Source organism: Ctenopharyngodon idella, chromosome 23 (genome assembly GCF_019924925.1).
Source record: "Ctenopharyngodon idella isolate HZGC_01 chromosome 23, HZGC01, whole genome shotgun sequence".
Lineage (NCBI taxonomy): Eukaryota > Metazoa > Chordata > Actinopteri > Cypriniformes > Xenocyprididae > Ctenopharyngodon > Ctenopharyngodon idella.
Window position 1 is genome coordinate 16,884,951 of NC_067242.1, and position 19,975 is coordinate 16,904,925.

At 35.8% G+C, this 19,975-nt stretch overlaps 1 protein-coding gene across 1 annotated transcript in view; it reads left to right on the top strand.

The window, feature by feature from the left end:
• map3k22 (mitogen-activated protein kinase kinase kinase 22) overlaps positions 1-19,617 on the top strand; it is a 71,211-nt gene extending 51,594 nt beyond the window's left edge. The window contains exons 12-18 of the mRNA XM_051881729.1: positions 1,466-1,537; positions 3,707-3,871; positions 5,662-5,810; positions 5,894-6,025; positions 11,516-11,645; positions 14,344-14,521; positions 16,085-19,617. Of these exons, the coding sequence (XP_051737689.1) occupies positions 1,466-1,537; positions 3,707-3,871; positions 5,662-5,810; positions 5,894-6,025; positions 11,516-11,645; positions 14,344-14,521; positions 16,085-16,313 (1,055 nt within the window). The 3' untranslated portion in view covers positions 16,314-19,617. The remainder of the gene's footprint in view (positions 1-1,465; positions 1,538-3,706; positions 3,872-5,661; positions 5,811-5,893; positions 6,026-11,515; positions 11,646-14,343; positions 14,522-16,084) is intronic.
• The last annotated feature ends 358 nt before the right edge of the window (positions 19,618-19,975 follow it).

Consider the following 19,975-nt stretch of genomic DNA (forward strand, 5'->3'; position numbering starts at 1 on the left):
ACTGGAGTGGTTAAACAAGGAGATTTTCTCTCATGTCCTTCCCTGGTTAGTATTCTCTGTCTCTCCGTTGCTCTGTCACTCTCACTCTCTCCAGCTCTCATGCTCATGCCCGGTTTCCCTCTGTTGTTTTTCCTCTTGAGCGGCGATCAAATAGAGCAGGCCTGCCTGATAATGAGATAGTAATCTTCCCCAACAGAGGGAGGCCGGTCACACACACATGCACAAAAACACTTTTCATGGAAACTTTCCTTTTTATGTGCAGACCATTTATATCCCAGTCTGTTAGAGGATAAAAAGAGCCCTATGATACAGACATCGTACGTGTCTTTCCATTGAAGGCCAAACACACTCATACATGCATTGAGATCCCCAACACTGAGGATTGCTCCATAGAGAGCAGCCTTTTTTTTCCTTGGTCTTGTGAGTAGATTTTTCCTCCCTGAGCTCTGCTTCTAAACAGAGCAAATCACTGGGTCTCCCTGGGAGACGGGCTGCAAACAGCACATGGGGAGGCAGTCGCTCGCTCAACAGCTGCTTTCAATTGCATGTGGCATCAGAACACAGCGATCATGTTCAAGTGATCTAGTCAGGGCCCCTGCTTGTGTTTACACGCAGACACTTACTCTGTAACTCTCTCTCTCATTTTGTGCAGGTGTTTTTAGTCTCACTCACTTACTTTCTTTCTTTCTTTCTTTCTTTCTTTCTTTTGTTTTTTCTTTCGTTCTTTCTTGAATCTGAATGACCACATATTATATTTTGCATAAACTAAATGAAGCCTGTCTGAGGACCATTACAATTTTTGTTTTTGTGACATCATTTTCATGACCGTTTTTTGTGTTATCTTTTTTTTTTTTTACCATTTAAAAGAGAGGATTTATTATTATTTGTAATAAATTATTCAAAACAGAAACCCTGGAGCATGACTCCATATCAGAAAGTTTATATTTGTTTTGTGTCCTAAAATAATTTTGCATTATTTTCATGACAAATAAAGAAAAGGAAAAAAGAAAGAAACAAACAAACATGACAGTTAAGCATATTTTCTCCTAGATTCAATTTACTACTGTAATAAACCACAGTAATACATTAAAATCATCATGTCTTGATTTAATTATTTTTAATAATAGTATACATTAATGTACGTTACTTGTATATTATTTTAAATGTATTTAAATTAATTTCATTTATACACATTTATATACACATTTATACTTCATTTATGTGTGTGTGTGTGTGTGTGTGTGAGATAAAGAGCTCCTCAAAATCTGATTTGCTGAGATTTCCCTCACAGATTTGTTTATTCAGTGACTTCACGCATAGTTACTTATTGCCTTAATATCAAATTTATTAATTTACTGATCAAATTTGCTATTTTCTGTAAATGAGGAGAAAATTCCTGTTTGTAAATCATAGCTTATGTCAAGCATTCAAGTAACCGGCCTGTATCTAACTGCTCCACCTGCAGGACGTCATGGGAAACACGGGACCTTCCCTCGGCAGTTCCACGTGTCCAGTCGCAGTAAAGACTACGGTGACGGTAAGATCTGCACTTAGAACAATGTGTGTGTAACTGTTCTATTTACTGCGTGACTGCGTGACTGCGTGTATGTCATTTATTATTCTGAAATTATTTATAAACTTATGATTCGATTTTATTCTTTTTAACGGAGAGGTAAAATGTAATTCATTTGAATGAATAACCAAGGTTCATGATGCTGAAAAGAGTTGTAATCTAATGACTTCTAATCTTATCTGCACGCCAGCTGTCAGTTATTTCACCGTTAGTTATTGTTTTGTCTATTTTTTTTTTTTAAAGCCTTAAATATAATAAGTATTATTGTTATTAATGTATTTAGTTAGTTATTGTTATTAGTTATTAAAATTTGTTATATTTCCCCCCAAACAGATCAAAAAAATGTGAAAAAAGTCAGTAATGTCTGCTTTGGCCTGCTGGATTTGTTTTAAATAATTGCCCTCACATGTGTTTTGTTTCTTATGACACCATTTTGTTTTCACAATGTCTGCATGAAAACTGGTGTTAAGAGCGAAAACTTCACTATGGTATTTGGAGCTTTTCAATTCTCAGAGCACCTAATTAGTAAATGAATTCTTTGGTTAACATTTAATAGATGCTTTCTTATCCAAAGCAAGTCACAATTCACTAATTGCGTGGACCATCCCTCTGGATCGTGTGAGTGTGGAGGATTGTGTTCTTGGTGATTCTCCTACTTGGAATCAAACGGGTTTGCAGCCCAGATCCATACATTTTTAGACCGCCAATACCAAAATGCAAAACCCCTTTTCATCCCTCCTGAAGAGACTAGAAGGCTAGTTTATGCTGATTTGATGCTGTTATGCAGGTGCTGATCTTTTCAGCATATTCCTTACATTACATGCAGTGCTGGAGGCCGGATCTAGAAGACATAAAGCTGTGCACATGGCCATGAACTTGGCCCGTATGATTTGAGTTTCCCCAGAACTGAATGTACTGTATTAAAGAGTTGGTCTATGTGTGTCTCTGTGTGTGTGTGTTTTATTTGTGTTTCCCCTGATGAGGCACACTGACTATTGCAAAACAGTATACTGAGAGGAGTTTCCTGCATTGTGGAAAGGTTGATGGAGGAAGTGAGAGACAAAGGAAAAGAAGAGCGTGAGAGAGAGAATCAGGGAGGAAGAGAGGGAATATAAAGATGCATGTTTAGACATGTGGCGTGACGTGTTGATTGTATGTGCCTTAAAGCATAAAGAGATTATTCAGAACAGGAATCTGAATTCTGCAAAGATTTACTTCATTTTGGGGGAATGTTATTTATGCATTTGGCAGATGCTCTTACCAAAGCAGATTATAGTGTTTTCAAGGTAATAATGTATCATGTGCATTCCCTGGCTGGGAGTCGAACCTATTGCTAGCACCGTGCTATGCTGGAATTTGAAAATCAAACTTTTCAAACACTATTAAACATGGATACGGTGGTGGGAAACCTGGAAATATCAAGCAATTTAAAAAAAGTGTGATTTCCAGGTGTGGGGAAAATCATGGAAATTAACGTAATTGTGTTATAATGTAGTAATAATAATGTGGTAAAGTTGTCAAAAGTACCAACTTCGGTACTAAGTCGGTACTGAAATTTGAAAAATGTGACGCTTTAAGCACTGTTGAGCGGATCCGTAAACACCTCTGATTGGCCATTGTGTTCACGCGCTCAACAGATATGTCTGTGATTGGCTACACTGATCAGCGCCTCAAAAACATGTTGTAAATAGACATCTTCACCGAGCGCTTACACGGATACACACAGAAGTATTTGAAAGCATGTGTGTATAGTCGCTTCCGCTTTTAAAGCGCTTTCAAATTCAAACACTTTCGTGTGCTTTCAAACTCTCCCGATTATCCCGATATTGATTATTTTAGCCAATCACAGACGTATCTGTTGAGTGCGTGAACACAATGGCCAATCAGAGGTGTTTACAAATCCGCTCTACAGCACTCAAAGCATAACATTTTAACATTTCAGTACCGACTTGGTATAAAAAGTTGGTACTTTTGACAACACTAATATGTAGATAGGAAATGCTTTTATAAATTCAGTTTCTCAAATGACTGGAGAAGTCTCCAAAAGGTCATAGAAGTTTATTGGTCAAAAGGTCTAAAGGGGTATTTGTATTTTATATCGTGTGCATTTATAAAATATGTGTGTGTATACAGGTCGGAGGACTTTCCCTCGAAGCTTTATGCCTCAAGAGAACCTGTTTCAGCTGGTCCCGTCCAGCCGTACACGCAGCTATAATGGGGAAAGCACTTTGCTGTACAGTGGAGATCTGCACACCATCAGCTGGACTGAGAAAAACTGCCAACGCAACAGTCCTAAATGTGAGAGCACATGCATACATATACATGAGGACATTTATGCAGACAATTAGAAAAGAAAATCCCATTAAACACATTTGCACGCTTGCCTCCAGACCAGAAATATCTGATTTTAGTGTGTTTTTGTGTTTCATATGTAGGGCTGTACCCATGTTCTGTGTACCATCTAATGCGGCTGAATAAATAGAATCGCAGCAAAAGAAATCATATTGTACAACAAAAAGACTATACCACAATATAATGGCAAAAAACATCTTTATATAAAGTTGTCCCTGCGGCCTGCATGCAAAAATAAACATAACATGATCAATGTAGTGGGACTGACAAGCAAATGATTCTTTTTAGTGAATAAAAACTATACAGCGCAAGCACTGTAGTCCGTTTCACAAGCAAATGACTCTTATGAACTGGTTCTTTTTAGTTAATAAAAAGCATACAGCATGACCAGTGAAGTCCGATTCACAAGCAAATGACTGATGAATCTGTTCTTTTTAGTGAGTCAACAACAAACAGAACAACCAGTGGAGTCCAATTCACAAGCAAAGGACTCTTATGAACCAGTACTTTTTAGGGAATCAACATCATACAGCATGACCAGTGTAGTCTGATTCATAAGCAAATGACTTTTATGAATTGGTTCTTTTTAGGGCAACAAAAGCACAAGCAGTGTAGTCCGATTCACAAACAGATGACTCTTATGAGCTGGTTCTTTTTATTGAATCAAAAGCATACAGTGCGAGCAGCGTAGTTATATTCACAAGCAAATGACTCCTATGAACTGGTTCATTTTAGTAAATCAAAAGCATACAACGAGACTAGTGTAGCCCAATTCGGGAAATGAATGACTCTTATAAGCTGCTTTTATTGAATAGATCAAAGCAGTTAAAGCAAATTAACAGTTTTTTTTTTTTCACGTTTTTTATTTTACACACAAATAAAAACAGACAACAATACAGTGAAAAACATGGTAAAAGATCCAAACAAAAACTACACAGTGAATAAACAGGTTCTTTAATCAGCTCCATTAATCTAGGATGGGCGCCTGAATTTGACAGATGAACATGAATGCTCTTCTCTACTGTCTGCCTGCGGGTTTTTTCCCCCCAGATCCTCCATAAACTATTCAGATAGCTTCATGTCAAATATCATTATAGGAACACTAAGCTGATTAAGATGATCGTAAATGCTGACGCAAATGTGTCCGTCATAGAGTAAGCGGTAAATGAATCTGAGAGATGCGTAAATCTTGTCTGGCGAGGGTTGTTTTCAAACTTGGGTGTAGTTTAACTGCATCCAGACATAAAGTTCATCTATCTATGATTAGATCCATGCAGCATGTTTAGAGAACAATAGCAGAAATATTAAATGCAGACACATACTGTGCTATTATGTATGTGGCTCATGATAGCCATCAGTCATGCTGCAAATGTGTACTGTAGAGAGCCATAAAAAGAGATTCACACAAAAAAACGTTGTATTAATGTGTAAAAAAAAAAAACACGGCCTTGATTTAAAGGATATTCAGGTGTGTAATACTTAGTTTTGAATAACTTGCAGCGACTGCCAATAGCTCACTGTCTGCCTCTCTGTTCATGTAAACCTTAGTTTATTGCCTGAGAGGGGAGCAGTTGCAAATAAATCTGAAAGTATAAATCTGTATAGCATCCAGTTGTAAATACAGTTGCGGTTTGACTCTGTGTCGTCAGCTAGTCTGTGTATGATTTTGTCTGGTTTGAGTTACAGTCTGCGGCGTGCTGGTGAGGTTAACGTGGTTTGTTTCTTCTAACCCTCAGCCCCAAGGGCTCCGGTAAACTGGCGTCAGGGGAAACTGCTCGGTCGGGGCGCTTTCGGCGAGGTCTACCTCTGCTACGACGTTGACACGGGACGTGAGCTGGCGGCCAAGCAGGTGCCCTTTGACCCTGACTGTCAGGAGACCAGCAAGGTAAATTTGAAGCGGACTCAGATGGTGACAGTATTTATGCACTGAAGAGACGTTCTGAATTTTCTCTTTGTCTCACTCCACAGGAAGTAAATGCACTGGAGTGTGAGATTCAGCTGTTGAAGAACCTGCGTCACGAGCGTATAGTGCAGTACTACGGCTGCTTGCGTGATCCAGTGCAGAGAAAACTGTCCATCTTTGTGGAATTCATGCCTGGGGTGTGTATAAACCACACAGAGCATATTGTGTTTGCTCTGTTATTGCTATTATTGGAGGAAATGTTTACTTTTAGAATGACTTGCACACATTATTTTCAGCCCCTCAGTGTCTATTATTGTTTGTTATATTCATTATTTTGTTTAAGTTAGTGTAGACTTCATGCATACCATGATACGAATGAGAAAACAATTACATATGTGGGTAAATTCACCAAACAACCACATTTGCATGAAAGATTTCAGCGCAAAAACGTGCATCTTATTCACTGGCCATCGACAATCCAGTTTAACCAGGCACTATATATCTAAATGAAATCTTTTTAGCATGAACACTCTTTGTTTCTTTGTAAATTAGGCCTTTTATATATTGCACATTATTTACAAAACTTAGCACTGTTTGGTTGGTGCTGTTAATATCCACTGTTACCACCCATGGTCATGGACAACATAAAAAGAGAATGTACCATGAAATAATGTCAAGGAATGTATTTTTATTGAAAATAGACCCGTATTTCTATTGAATGTAGCCCTGCCCAATTCATGAGCAAATGACAAAAAGTCCTTTTAATGAATTAAAACATAAAGCGTGTCCAGGGCTTGACATTAACTTCTTTGCTCACTAGCCACTGTGGCTAGTGGTTTTTCCAAAGTTACTAGCCACTCAGCATTTTCACTGGCCATAATTTTGCTGTTAGGAAATTACATTTTATATGGTTAAAGTTGATTTTGACATTCTAAAATTACTAGATTTTAAGTCATTTTACTTGATTTAGCTAGATTTAAAACCCTTTCAAACTTTCAAATGCAGTTTGACCACCCAAATCAAGACTACATGGTATATCAGCTGGTATGTACAGGTGGGCAATATGACCATAATAGGCCTATGAGAAATTTTATAATTTATTTTTTTAATAAGTTATTTTTGTTAGGCTATATAAAAAGAGCAAAGAAGCAAATTAGCAAATTACAAATACAATAGTAAATTAAAAACTCTTTTTTCAGATACAGTAGGTTTATTTAACATGTGTACATTTATTTAACTTCTTTTGTTGTTTGATTAACATTAATGACAGACAGGAATTTAACTGGGCTGCTGAATGCATGGACGTAATGTACTGACACATATCAAGTTTTTACCCACCTGTTTACGTCCACTTAAGCCATACTTAAGCGTCCACTGTATTCACGTGAGATACTCCACACGATGGACATTTTGACATCTGTGTGTGCGTGTATTTGACTATTCAGGCGCAAAGAGAACTGATCGCGCGTGCGACAGAGAGAGAGAGACAGCTCACGCGAGAGAGCTCTTCTGCTGTGTGTCATTCAGCACGATTCCGCCTATCCCGCCTTCACTAACTGCAAGTTAATCGATAACGAATTATGATTGGATTGTAATTTTGTGCTATGACGAGCTTGGCTACCTTTCATTTGGCTGTAGGCTGAAATTATATTCAACCTGCCAAAGTGGGAGTGGCTGTATTACCCACTACAGCTAAAATCTACCCGCATTTGGCAGGTTGGCAGGTGTTAATATCAAGCCCTGAGCGTGTCTAGTGTGGCCTCATTCACAAACAAAAGATTCATATGAACTGGTTCCTTTTAGTGAATCAAACCATACAGCACATCCATTATACCCCGATTCACAAACAAATGGCTTATAAAAACAGGTTCGTTTTAGTGAATCTCAACTTTGATTGTATCCCAGTTCATGAAAAAATGACTCTTATGAACTGGTTCATTTAGTGAATCAAAAAGTACAGCAAGACCAGTGTATTTAGTGAATCAAAACATAAAGAATGACTAAGTTGCGTCCCAAATGTCGCACTATACACTATTAGGGTTGTCAAAATTACCAACTTCGGTACCAAGTCGGTACTTAAATTTTAAAAATGTGATGATACCAGCATTTCCCCCTAGCATTTTGAGTGCTGTTGAGCGGATTCTTAAACACCTGTTTGGCCATTGTGTTCACGTACTCAACAGATATGTCTGTGATTGGCTACAATGATCAACGCTTCAAAAACATGTTGTAAATAGACATTTTTGACGCTCTTCACCGGAACACAGATACACATGGGAGCGTTTGAAAGCAGGTGTCTATCAGCGGAGCCCTAATATATCCACTGATAGACGGATCCGCTGATAGATGCCTGCTTTCAAACACTCCTGTGTGTATCTGGGTATGCAATCACAGACATGTCTGTTGAGTGCGTGAACACAATGGCCAATGCCATTGCTAGGGGGAAATGCTGAAGGGAAAAATGCAAAATGCCAGGGGGAAATGCTGGTATAGTCACATTTTTAAAATTTCAGTACCGACTTGGTACTGAAATCAGTACTTTTGACAACCCTAAACAATATGCACTTATACACTATGTACTTATGCACTATGTACTCAGCCGTGTAGTGTATGAGTTTTATAAGGTTATTTTGTCATTCTACATCGGAGTCTGAAAGCCCCTCCCCCTCCGCTACATAATTAAAGCTGCGATATTTGAGTGCATGAAGTGACCAACAATCCACACTTTGTTTTTTCGGTTAAATAAATGCATCATCTTGGATGATTCTCGAACAAATGATTCTTATGAACCAGACTAGTTTCTTTTAGTGAATCAGAATATACAGCACAACCAGTGTAGCCAGATTCACAAACAAATTACTCATATCAACCAATTATTTTTAGTGAATCAAAACACTAAGAGCACAAGCAGTGTAGTTCGATTCACAAATGACTCTTATGAACTGGTTCTTTTGTAGTGAATCAGACTAGTCAGTGTGACAAGTTTACAACATTATAGAAAGAACTTCTTCAATATGTAAGCAAAATGGACAAATTAATCAGAGTTGAATCAAATGAAATTGAAATTGGAATCTAAACTAATCAAGAGCTTGTGAATCTAATCAAATTGAATGAGGAAACCCATATCGATACCATTCCTATTTTCTTTTCTTTCAGGAGCTAAAAAAACAGATAACGTGCAAAAAAACAACACTATTAGCGGGCACATTCTCAATTCCTCCTTTGTGTGTTTCAAGAAAATGACATTGTTAAACTTACAATGAATCTGCGTTTTCCAAATAATGACAAACCCACTCCAAAATGTCACTGGCTTATGAACATATCCACAGTGTTCTTTGTCAGCACAACCGCACAGCTTTACGAGTTCATTTTCTCTGCAAATGGGTGTTTTAATGAGCGTCAGACGTGGTCTGTCCCATCTGTCAGCTTAATTTTAATATGCGCAGACTGAGTGTCTTAGTCACATATTGTCTGGTAAAGGGGAATATTTCACCAAGGTCTCTGGCAGACAGATGCATCACTGCTCAGAGCCAAAGCCACCAGCCTCTGCACAGCACTGCTGTCTCCTGATAAGAGCAGAGGTGAAGGGAACAGGAGAAAGAGAGAAAGAGTTTGAATGAGTAGGATGTGGAATAGGGTTACATGAGGTGAGAAATGTATTGCATAATGAGGGATCAGAAGATCGCTAGAGCCTGTAGTAGTGTATTACAGTAGGATTGCATGTGCGGTACACATTGCTTCATTTTAATAAATTAAAAAGGACATTGTGGAACTTCATAATACAAAATATTACTGTTTGGAAGGAGCTATGCAAATGTATTATTGCTTGGAAGGCATTGTAGTTTGCGTCACAGGTGTTTCACAATGTTGTCCTTGAGGAGACATTGTTTCTTCGGCGAGGGGTGTAAACAGGAAAGCTGAGGAAATATGAACTTTGTTTGGGCCAGTGTTTCAAAGAAAACAGACACATGTGAGGAACATTTGGCACTATGATCTGTTTTTCCAGAAAGTTAAAAAAAAGTTCTGAGTCCTGGCAAACTATACACTTCCAGCTCCAGTTTTGTAAACACATCTGAGTGTGACTTCCTTGCAAACACCGGTTTTCAGCAAATATGAATTATTTTATTATATATACAGTCAAACCAAAAATTATTCAGACATTTTTTGATATTTTTGATATATTTTTACTAGTGGGTGCAGGACACTATAGTTCATTTATGTAAGTGAGGATAGCAAAATAAAGTAAACTGTGACATATTATACCCAAAAATTCTTCATACAGTGGACTACCAGTAAAATGTATAAAAATTTGGAACCAAAAATTATTCAGACACTTTGACCTGACCATGTTTTGCTTAAGTGTTATCTGACATAATTAAGATACATTTTTTCTTGTCGTATTTTGCTACCATTTGTTTAAACTATAGTGAATAAACTGTAATAATGAATGAAATGTTCAAGGTGTCTGAATACATTTAGGTTTGACTGTATATACAGTATATATAAAATAAATATATATATATATATATATATATATATATATATATATATATCCTCTCTGCCTGATTTCCTTCTTTAATGTTATTTCTTACTGTATAACTATTATGTATAGTATTAATTTAATAAAAAAAAATTAATGAACAAAGTCAGCATTCATATCTACTGTGTAAAAAAAGAAATTATTTTATTTTTTAAATATGGTATTTTACACAGGTTAGTACTGTTAAATATTTTTTATTGTTAATATTATTTTATTAATAGTGGTGTATGATTAAATATTACATTTATATAAAATCATTAAATATGAAATTAATTTATTTTAAATTTTAATTTTATTATGCATAATGCATTATCTAACAATTAACAGTACATTTGTTACAGTATTTATTAATATTTGTGAATATTAATTAATAAAAATGGTTATTAGAATTATTAAATAGTCAATAAAACTTATTTCATTTTAGCTCAGGTTTATTAAATATTAACACATTTAACACATTTTATTTGATATTTGATTTTAATAATGTATTTGTAAATGTGTAAATTAACTTTAACTACTGTAAGATTAATGAATGCTTTAGAAGTATTTTCCATTTTTGTTTCATGTAAACTAATGTAGTTAGCAAATGTTAATAAATGGAACCTTAATGTAAATTGTATTTAATTAATAATAAATGCGCGCTCTCTCTCTCTCTCTCTCTCTCTCTATATATATATATATATATATATATATATATATATATATATATATATATATAATCATAAAATAAAGTAGAAACATTTTAGTTTGTTTCTTGTTTTCAGCAGTTACACAGCAAATTTGTATACTTTGTACGTGTTATTTAATACATACTTGTTACTGCATACAGTATGAACAAAAATAAAACAGCAAAACATTTGCAATCAGGAAATCTGTAAGGGGTCAAACTATTTTCCATTGCACTGTATCCTTTGGTAAACAGGTTTGAATCCTGTTTTTATGTTTCCTGCCAAAGCATATGCTGACACCTTGTTTTTTAAGTTTCCTAATAAAAATACAGTCTTTATAGTTTTTCTACTTTTAGAGAATAAAACACATGCATACTTTACATGCTGAATATGGTATCTGAATTCAAGCGAGATTCGTTGCTCTTGTTTAATAGCACTCTGTTGAACAGTATGATAAATCTGTGTCCATGTGTGTCTAGGGCTCTATTAAAGACCAACTGAAGGCATATGGAGCGCTGACTGAAAAAGTCACCCGCAGATACACCCGCCAGATCCTACAGGGAGTCCACTATTTGCACAGCAACATGATCGTACACAGAGACATCAAAGGTAAATCACCTTCGGCTAAGAGCAGTAGGCTGTTGCTTTGCAATGTAAATCTAAAGGATAGTGTCTCTTACACCGCACTACCTGAAATACATCTCTTGTTAGTAAGTAGAGTTGTGTTCGTACTTCCTTTAGGTATTGCCAAAAATAGCAAGAGGGAAAGGTTTTGCATTCCTTCAGACTTTAGGGCTGAACTCTGACCAGAATTAACAACCTGTCTATTAGGTATTTCTTTTAAGCATCAACATTAAACACGTCCTCTAAATCATATGTACTTACCAGACAGTGTCTGCATTGCTTCTACTAGACATGGACACTCTTTAATCTCTCAATTTATTAAAAAAGCAACAAGTGGTCCCAAAAAATAAATAAAACTAGCAAACCAAGTCATATTTATTTGTTTAAAGAAATGTGGCACAAACACTTTAAGCAGAATGTTTTCACCCAATATTTTCACAATAGATCACTGTAAAAATTATCCTGTTAAATTTACAATAAAAAACAGCAGCTGTGGTTACCATAAAATTCACTGTAAAAAATGCAGTGATAATGTATCAGGTAATGGATGACGTATGGTGCCTGTATGTTTTACAACATATGATATGACCGCATATGGGCCATTCTACAGAAGAGTTGGAAACTGCTTTCCCACAACCAAAAAACACATTTAAAAAGCATTCAAGTATTCAAATTTTAGATGTTTACTAAGATCCTTCTATTATCTACTGAATCCCACAATAATATTTAAAATATCAGTAAGCTTAATATATATAAAATCATCATTTACTGGGTACTTTCAATTGGGAGGTGGCTGTCCTGAACCCTAACCCCTAAATTTCAACTTGTGAAAATAATATTGAAATAATTTTCCATTTTTCGCATTTTCATGTCACTACCGAAACAGTGCATGTTTTAGTCCATTGGCTGAGACCGAATTTAACCACACTTCTACATTTTTGATCAGGAAATATTTCTGTGTCCCTCCCCCTCATAGCCTCTCTGTCTTAGTAGATAGGTACCATCATTTTGAGTTAAATGTGTTCAAAAGTCTGAAAATCTGTGTGTAACTTTAAGAAATGTCAATACCAAACACCTTTTTTCTGCAATTAAGCAAACCTTTTTGGGTGTTATTCCATAAAATTTATTTTTTATGTGTGTACAACTGTTCAGAACTGTGCTAGGTAACCATGTGCTGATTAGCATCTTTGAGCTAGGTTCAAAAGTATCGAAAATTGTCACTACCGAAACAGTCATGACCGAAACATGTGGTGAAGTTTCGGTTGTGACATCATTGTTTTTTGAGTGTTATTTGATAAAATTTAGTTTTTATGTGTGTACAACTGTTCAGAACTGTGCTGGCTAACCATGTGCTGATTAGCATCTTTGAGCTCGGCTCAAAAGTATCTAAAACTGCCACAACTGAAACTTCACCACATGTTTCGGTCGTGACTGTTTCGGTATGAACATCATTGTTTCGGTAGTGACAAAAGGGAACACAATTGTTTATTTGGGGGAAATTACTAAAGCAAAATTTTAGTACAGTTATGCAAATCATTAGGATTTTAGTATGTTTTATAATGCAAGTCATTAGTGTTTTGAGTTAAAATTCTGTAACATGATGTGGTTGCTACTAAAACATTGCTGTCACTACCGAAAATGTGCAGTCACGACTGAAACATGGGATGTTTTGTCAAAAATAAAGTATATTGAATTATCAACTAAGATGTTATTATAGTGTTTGGTTCAATGTATATTTAAACTAATGAATCCTTAACTTTGAAATCGGTATGATAAACTTTATGCCTTTTACAAAGAAAGATTGGATTCAAAGTACAACAAATCTCATAAATTACACTTGAAATATTGTTAAAATTGTAATTGGTATTGATTTACCTGTGAAAACTTCTTTTAAAAAAGAGCAAAAAATATATTTACAAAATCTTAATAGGTCAATGTAACCTTTCTTATTAAATTATTTATTGTTGTGTTTCGGTAGTGACAAATTTGGGAAGAGGAAAAATATTCCAAAACTTTCTGAAAATACAATATGAGAATTAACTGTACAATTACTAGAAATGTGTACTTTGGATATTTGGATATAAAACATTTGTGGAAAAGACATTTTTTTCAAGACGTTTCCAACTCTGACTTTGAATTCTGTAGAATGGCCCATATATCAAATTAAGCAATGTTAAAATACCAAGTTACCTTTTACCTTAAAATTAACTGATATCCACCATAATACATGTGGTAAAATAGAAAGCCACATGATGAACAAACAGATAATGTAACACAAAACATAATTTTTGTATATGTGACCAATACAGTTTCTGTCATTCCCATAACAAACCAAAGATCCTCTATTGGAAATATCCACAAGAAGTATGGGACGCAAAGGAAGGAGTCTCTGTCTTTCCTCTCATATTTTTTCCTAATTTTCCGTTCACAATACAGTGAGACTACCAGGGTGTGGAAATCTTGCGGCTGGCGGGAATTAGTCATTACTCAAACAAGCACAAATCTCACAGGCAACACAGCTAAAGCAACGGAAAATCACTCCGACTAGAAGCGTGGGAAGAAAGACTGTCTCAAACTTCAAACGCCATCAGCCATAGGCAGCTTATAATTTTATGCAGTTGTCATCATTGGTCTTACAAACATCTCTACTGGTGTAACTCAATCTACATGTGTTTCCTCACAGGCGCAAACATTCTGAGGGACTCCTCTGGAAATGTGAAGCTGGGAGATTTTGGGGCTAGCAAGCGCATTCAGACCATCTGCATGTCCGGGACGGGAATCAAATCGGTCACCGGCACCCCCTACTGGATGAGCCCGGAAGTCATTAATGGAGAAGGATACGGACGCAAAGCAGATATTTGGTGAGAGCTGATGCACTTATATGCTGTCACTAGCATAAAACGTGTGAATAAAACACCGGTTCCATCCCATGTGTTCAAAAGAACAAATCCTTCACTTCCTCGTAAAATTAGCACAAAGTATCAGTAAGAAAATAATTAGGGCATAATAATTAATGCAGTTAGAATGCTCCTAAAATTCAAGATATCAGGGCAAAAATGCCCCTGTATGAGTTTGTCTCATATTTATATCATATTATATAGTTAAGCAATATCACACGTGTAATGAGCGCAATATCACACGAGTGCTGTTTTTGTCCTGAATAGCAAATGTGATATTAATTTTATACAACAGTTCAAAAAAATAAGAAGTTAATATATATTTAGTTATATTTTAGACACAATATTGTCTGCTTTTGCTCAATTCTGCCAACAAAAATATTGCATGTAAAGCCAGAACAGAACCATTGTGCATCTTGTTTCTGAATAAATCCGCGTTTTGAGAAAATCAAATGAATGATTCAATGATTCACAAATGATTCAATGGCTCATTCATAAAGAGAGCCATTTACTTAATTCCTGAATGAAGGGATGACTCAAAATCTTACTCTTTTAGACATTTACCTCCACCTACTGGCAGTTTTAGTTTCTTATTTAGAGTATCATTTCATTTCCATATTAATAAAAACCCATTAAAGTTATAGTTCACCCAAAAATGACAATTCTATCATAATTTACTCACCCTCATGGCCGTTGAAGCCTAAACTTTTTTTGTGCGTAACACAGTCTATGTTGAATCAAATAAAATATTTCTTTCTAAAGCTTTTGTAATGTATATTTAATGCTTTTCTCATTTAACACAATAATGACTTTATTAATTATCTTTTGGGGGTAATTTCTCTGCCAAATTTGATGTATGATTCATTTGTGATTAATTAGATTAATTAATCGCCACATCAGGTAATTAATTAGATAAAAAAATTTAATTGCTTGACAGCCCTAAAAATATTAAAAGTTGCTACAATCAGGAAGGCCTGTGACTCTTTTTTCCCGACATAATAAGGGCCAGATTTTCATAACAGCTTGCTCAAACCCTCTTTTGGCATTAAAAAACTACTGTCAGGATTTACTAAAGACATGCAGTGAAAAATTAGTGATGAAAAGGTGTGGACAATTAATTTTTGTGGCTGACTTTATTGCATATGCAATAATTGGCGCTTTTATGGGATTGCAGTCTTGTGCTAATTTGCCGTGTAGTAAATCTGGCACTAAATGTCTTGCACCTCAAAGCACGCACATGAAACGCAACAAATGCTTTCATGTCCAGTTATCCAATTACATAATATGCTGAAGCAAATTCACACAATTTTTTTGTTGCACATTCAGGAGTTTATTTGGTAAATATGTTTCAATCGTAGTTTATGCGCATGTTTTCTTATCGGATTTTATTCGCCTCAATTGAGTTGTGCGCAGTCTAAATTTTAATGCGCATCTTGGCATTTTCATCCTAAAATTCGCATGAAAATACATGAATGGAAACATAGCTTTTGTTAGCTAACAGTCCCTTATGTCTCTCTCTCTCCTCAGGAGTGTTGCCTGCACGGTCGTAGAGATGCTAACTCAGAAGCCCCCGTGGGCTGAATATGAAGCAATGGCAGCCATTTTCAAGATCGCAACCCAGCCGACCAAGCCAAACCTGCCTGAGGGTGTGTCCGACGCATGCAGGGACTTGCTGCGGCAGATCTTTGTGGAAGAGAAATGGCGACCCACTGCTGAGGGGCTTCTCAGTCACCCCTTTGTCCAGGGCAGCTTTTGATCTTGGATCTCTGGAATCCCCAGGGAAAACCCCACACCTGTCCGCGAACAATCACCACTCTGCCTTCCAGGGTCCGGAGAAACCCACCAACCAGCCAACTAAGAACAAACTTGACCATAAAGAGAGGATGTGTATTTCAGATCTCCTCAATGCAGCTTGAAAAATATCATGTGAAGAGGGAAACTATGGATGGAAAAAACTAATAGCACTTCCCGTATTGTTAATCAGAATTATGCATAGCTCTGTCCCAAATGATGCACTTGTTCCCTTTTGCTGAATGGACCCTTTTCACATTTTCGGGGTTTTCAGAAGCGGAAGTCGTCAGATAAACAGTTTGAACTAAACTTCTTTAGTGGTGATAGCAAATACAGTGTTTGTATTCCAATTTCTTCCAAAAGCAAAAGAAAAAATCCAAGATGGTGTTTCCACGACTTCCCAAATGAGGGAAAAATATTGAGAGATTGATTTTGTTGGTCAGAAAAGAGAATGATGTCAAAATTGCCGTCACACCACTGTATTAGAAACGCTCTCACAGCAGTGTTAATTCATAACATTTTTTTGTAATTTACTGCCAAGGTAATATAACACAAAGTACAGTATGCTGTAAATGTATTTTTTTTAAATGAAAATATGAAAAACTTTACTAAATTTGCGATGTTGATAACGTGTCATCACAGTCACAGTCGTTCACTGCACGCTATTACCCAACATCCCTTGCGACAAAGTATTGATACTTTAAAGGATGGTGAGAGCGGAGAGTGGGTCAATGACATTACGCTGTTTTCTTGTCCAGATCTATTAATTTATTCAAAAATAATCATAATGAAGAAAAAGTCTCATTGAAATGAGTATACCCATATTGTTATTTTTGATTAACATCACAATCACAAATAATGACGTATTTAAGGTGCAAGGAAAATATATTATTTTTTACTTGATGGTTTCACCACATTACATTTTTATAGTCATTCAATTTCTTGAAAATGGTATAAGTTTTTTTAAAACCATATGTAACCAGCATGAATATACAAGAATACTTTTCTGAAAATGTAAGTTTTTAAACTACATTTTTAAAGATTTTTACATTTCTTTATATGGACACTTGTATTTGTCATTGACCCCGGTGTAGGATGACTGGGACAGTCACGTAATTGGGAGCTTTGTCCCGCGTCCTTTTTCCCGCTGACGACGACTGTGTGGACGGAGCAAAAGAACCAATGTGGTAATCATTAAATATAGCTACACCAGCCAGGACGTCTTCTAGACACGTACTGGATAACATCCTTATTAAACCTTCCAGATCCAACCAAAAAAATAGTTCAAGACGCACTGAATCCGGTAAAACGCATTTGTTTGCATAGTCTAATTAAGGAAATTTATTTTAATATAAAATGTGATTTTTACCTGTTATTCAGTTCATTATATTTAGTAGACTGAATAGGTCTCGTAGGGTAAATTACATTGTATCACTTGAACCTGGGCAAATTGAGTGCCAGTCACAATTAACAAAGCTTGTTGGTGATTTAAAACATTATCATCCAAAGTGATGGCAAATAGGCTTTCCAACTAATGTAAATTAATATTTACATTGTACAACAGTGGTAAATTTATCTCTCCCGCATTGTTCCACAAAAACACATCTACTGTCCAGCAATAACCAGGTGGTCACCCTACCCCGGTGCCATTTGGGACAGAGCCTGTGTCTAGGGATTGAACCAGCTTTGCTAGGATGCTACAATACATCCAAAGTGCCAACACTTAGTATACTGGCACAGATTGGCACATAATGTGTCACTGGTCAAAAATACAATAGCATAGTTTACATGCATTACTGCCGGTTGACATTATCGGATCCCCCGATGCACTTGAAACCAGCCCAAGCGCTCTGATGCGTTACTACAGGGGTTGCTGAACAAATCACACATGGCCTGAATTTGGCACAAATGTATTAGAGTGTCATTTTAAGGTGGCGAGAGTTAAACGTGGTCTTTTGTATAACAGAATTCGTTCGGTCATAAAAGAGAGTTGATTTTGGTTATGGCTCATGTACCTCTGGGTCCAATCCTGAGTGTCATAGAAAAGACCTCATGGAGCAAATATAATGATAGATGTACTGTACAATACTCGTTGGAGTAATTTTTGTTAAGATTACTGTGTTTGATGGTTAGAATCTAACCAAATAAGAGTGACACAGAATAAGACGTATGCAACCACCAAAGTGGTACAGTATGAGACAGAGAAATGTGTCATTTTTTCATGTCTTTTCAGCTAATGAAGACTGTATAAACACGTCTTTTTTTATATTATGTAAAGTTTTACTTAAAGCACTCTTTACCCAGAGTTAATCACTGTAAATACATTCCCATTGCACTCTTGGACTCATGCATAGAGCACATAGGATAATCAGCTGAGATTTAATGAATATTTTTATACTTTTTTTTTTTTTTTTTTTTTTTAATTCACGTTTGGAATGATGATACCGAACTTTTTGTATTATAATAAAAATTACCCTAAAGTGTCAAAGCAATATTTAGAGAAGACTACTACGGCTGGTGTGTTAGCATTCTTGTACTGTTCGCTCAGTCAAAAACAACCAAAGAGTAATATGCTTGAAATATGAATTTGGACACTGTTCAGTGTTGCTGAAACAGTCGCTGTCTTGATTTGTAACCTACAATAGTGAGCTTCTTTCTTTTGTCAGCTCAAAACATGCAAACTTTTTTGTTGTCATCATTATATCATGAATATGGACACAATGTATCAAAAATGTTAAATGTACATTGTTTTAAATGGCATATTATTTTGATTTTGTTTGAATGTTAAACTTTAAACACTTGATACTATGATTGCTGTTTTTGTTTTGAACTCGAGAAATACACCAGCAGCAATTTTTGTTGCAATAGTGCCTTCTCTGATGCCCTTATTCTGAGAGGTCAGTCATTTTAAAAACATTTAACGGTGGAATGTGTTTTCTGATGTCCTTCAGATGGTTTCAGTATCACACAGTGATGCTGTCAAAGACACTTTGATGCTGAAGGTCTTTTACTGAAGATGATTGTATTGTAAATAGATACTGTATCAAGCTGTCATAATGTTTCATTATATACAAAATACCTTAGTCACAGTATATTATGATTGTGGAGAGGTCTGGGTTTCAGATGATCTCAGCTGAGAGTGAACCAGACCACACTGGTTTTTGAGGGGCTAAGAATGGACAATTCGGTGCTGCCTTGATGAAAAAGCCTGAAAACATTTATCAGTGATTTTGTACATTTGAATAAATAAATTTATTGTCTATAACCAGCTTCTGTGCCATATTATTTTGTCATTTTTTTATTTGGGTTTTAAAAATGTAAATGTTATTCATTTTTCAGTAGCAAAATAACATTGTACAATAAGGTCCCATTAGTTAAAGGGTTAGTTTACCCAAAAATGAAAATTATGTCATTTATTACTCACCCTCATGTTGTTCTACACCCGTAAGACCTTTGTTGATCTTCGGAACACAAATTAAGATATTTTTGATCAAATCCGATGGCTCAGTGAGGCCTCCATAGACAGCAATAACACTCCCTTTTTCAGTGCCCAGAAAGCTACTAAAAACATATTTAAAACAGTTCATGTGACTACAGTGGTTCATCCTTAATATTATAAAGCGACTA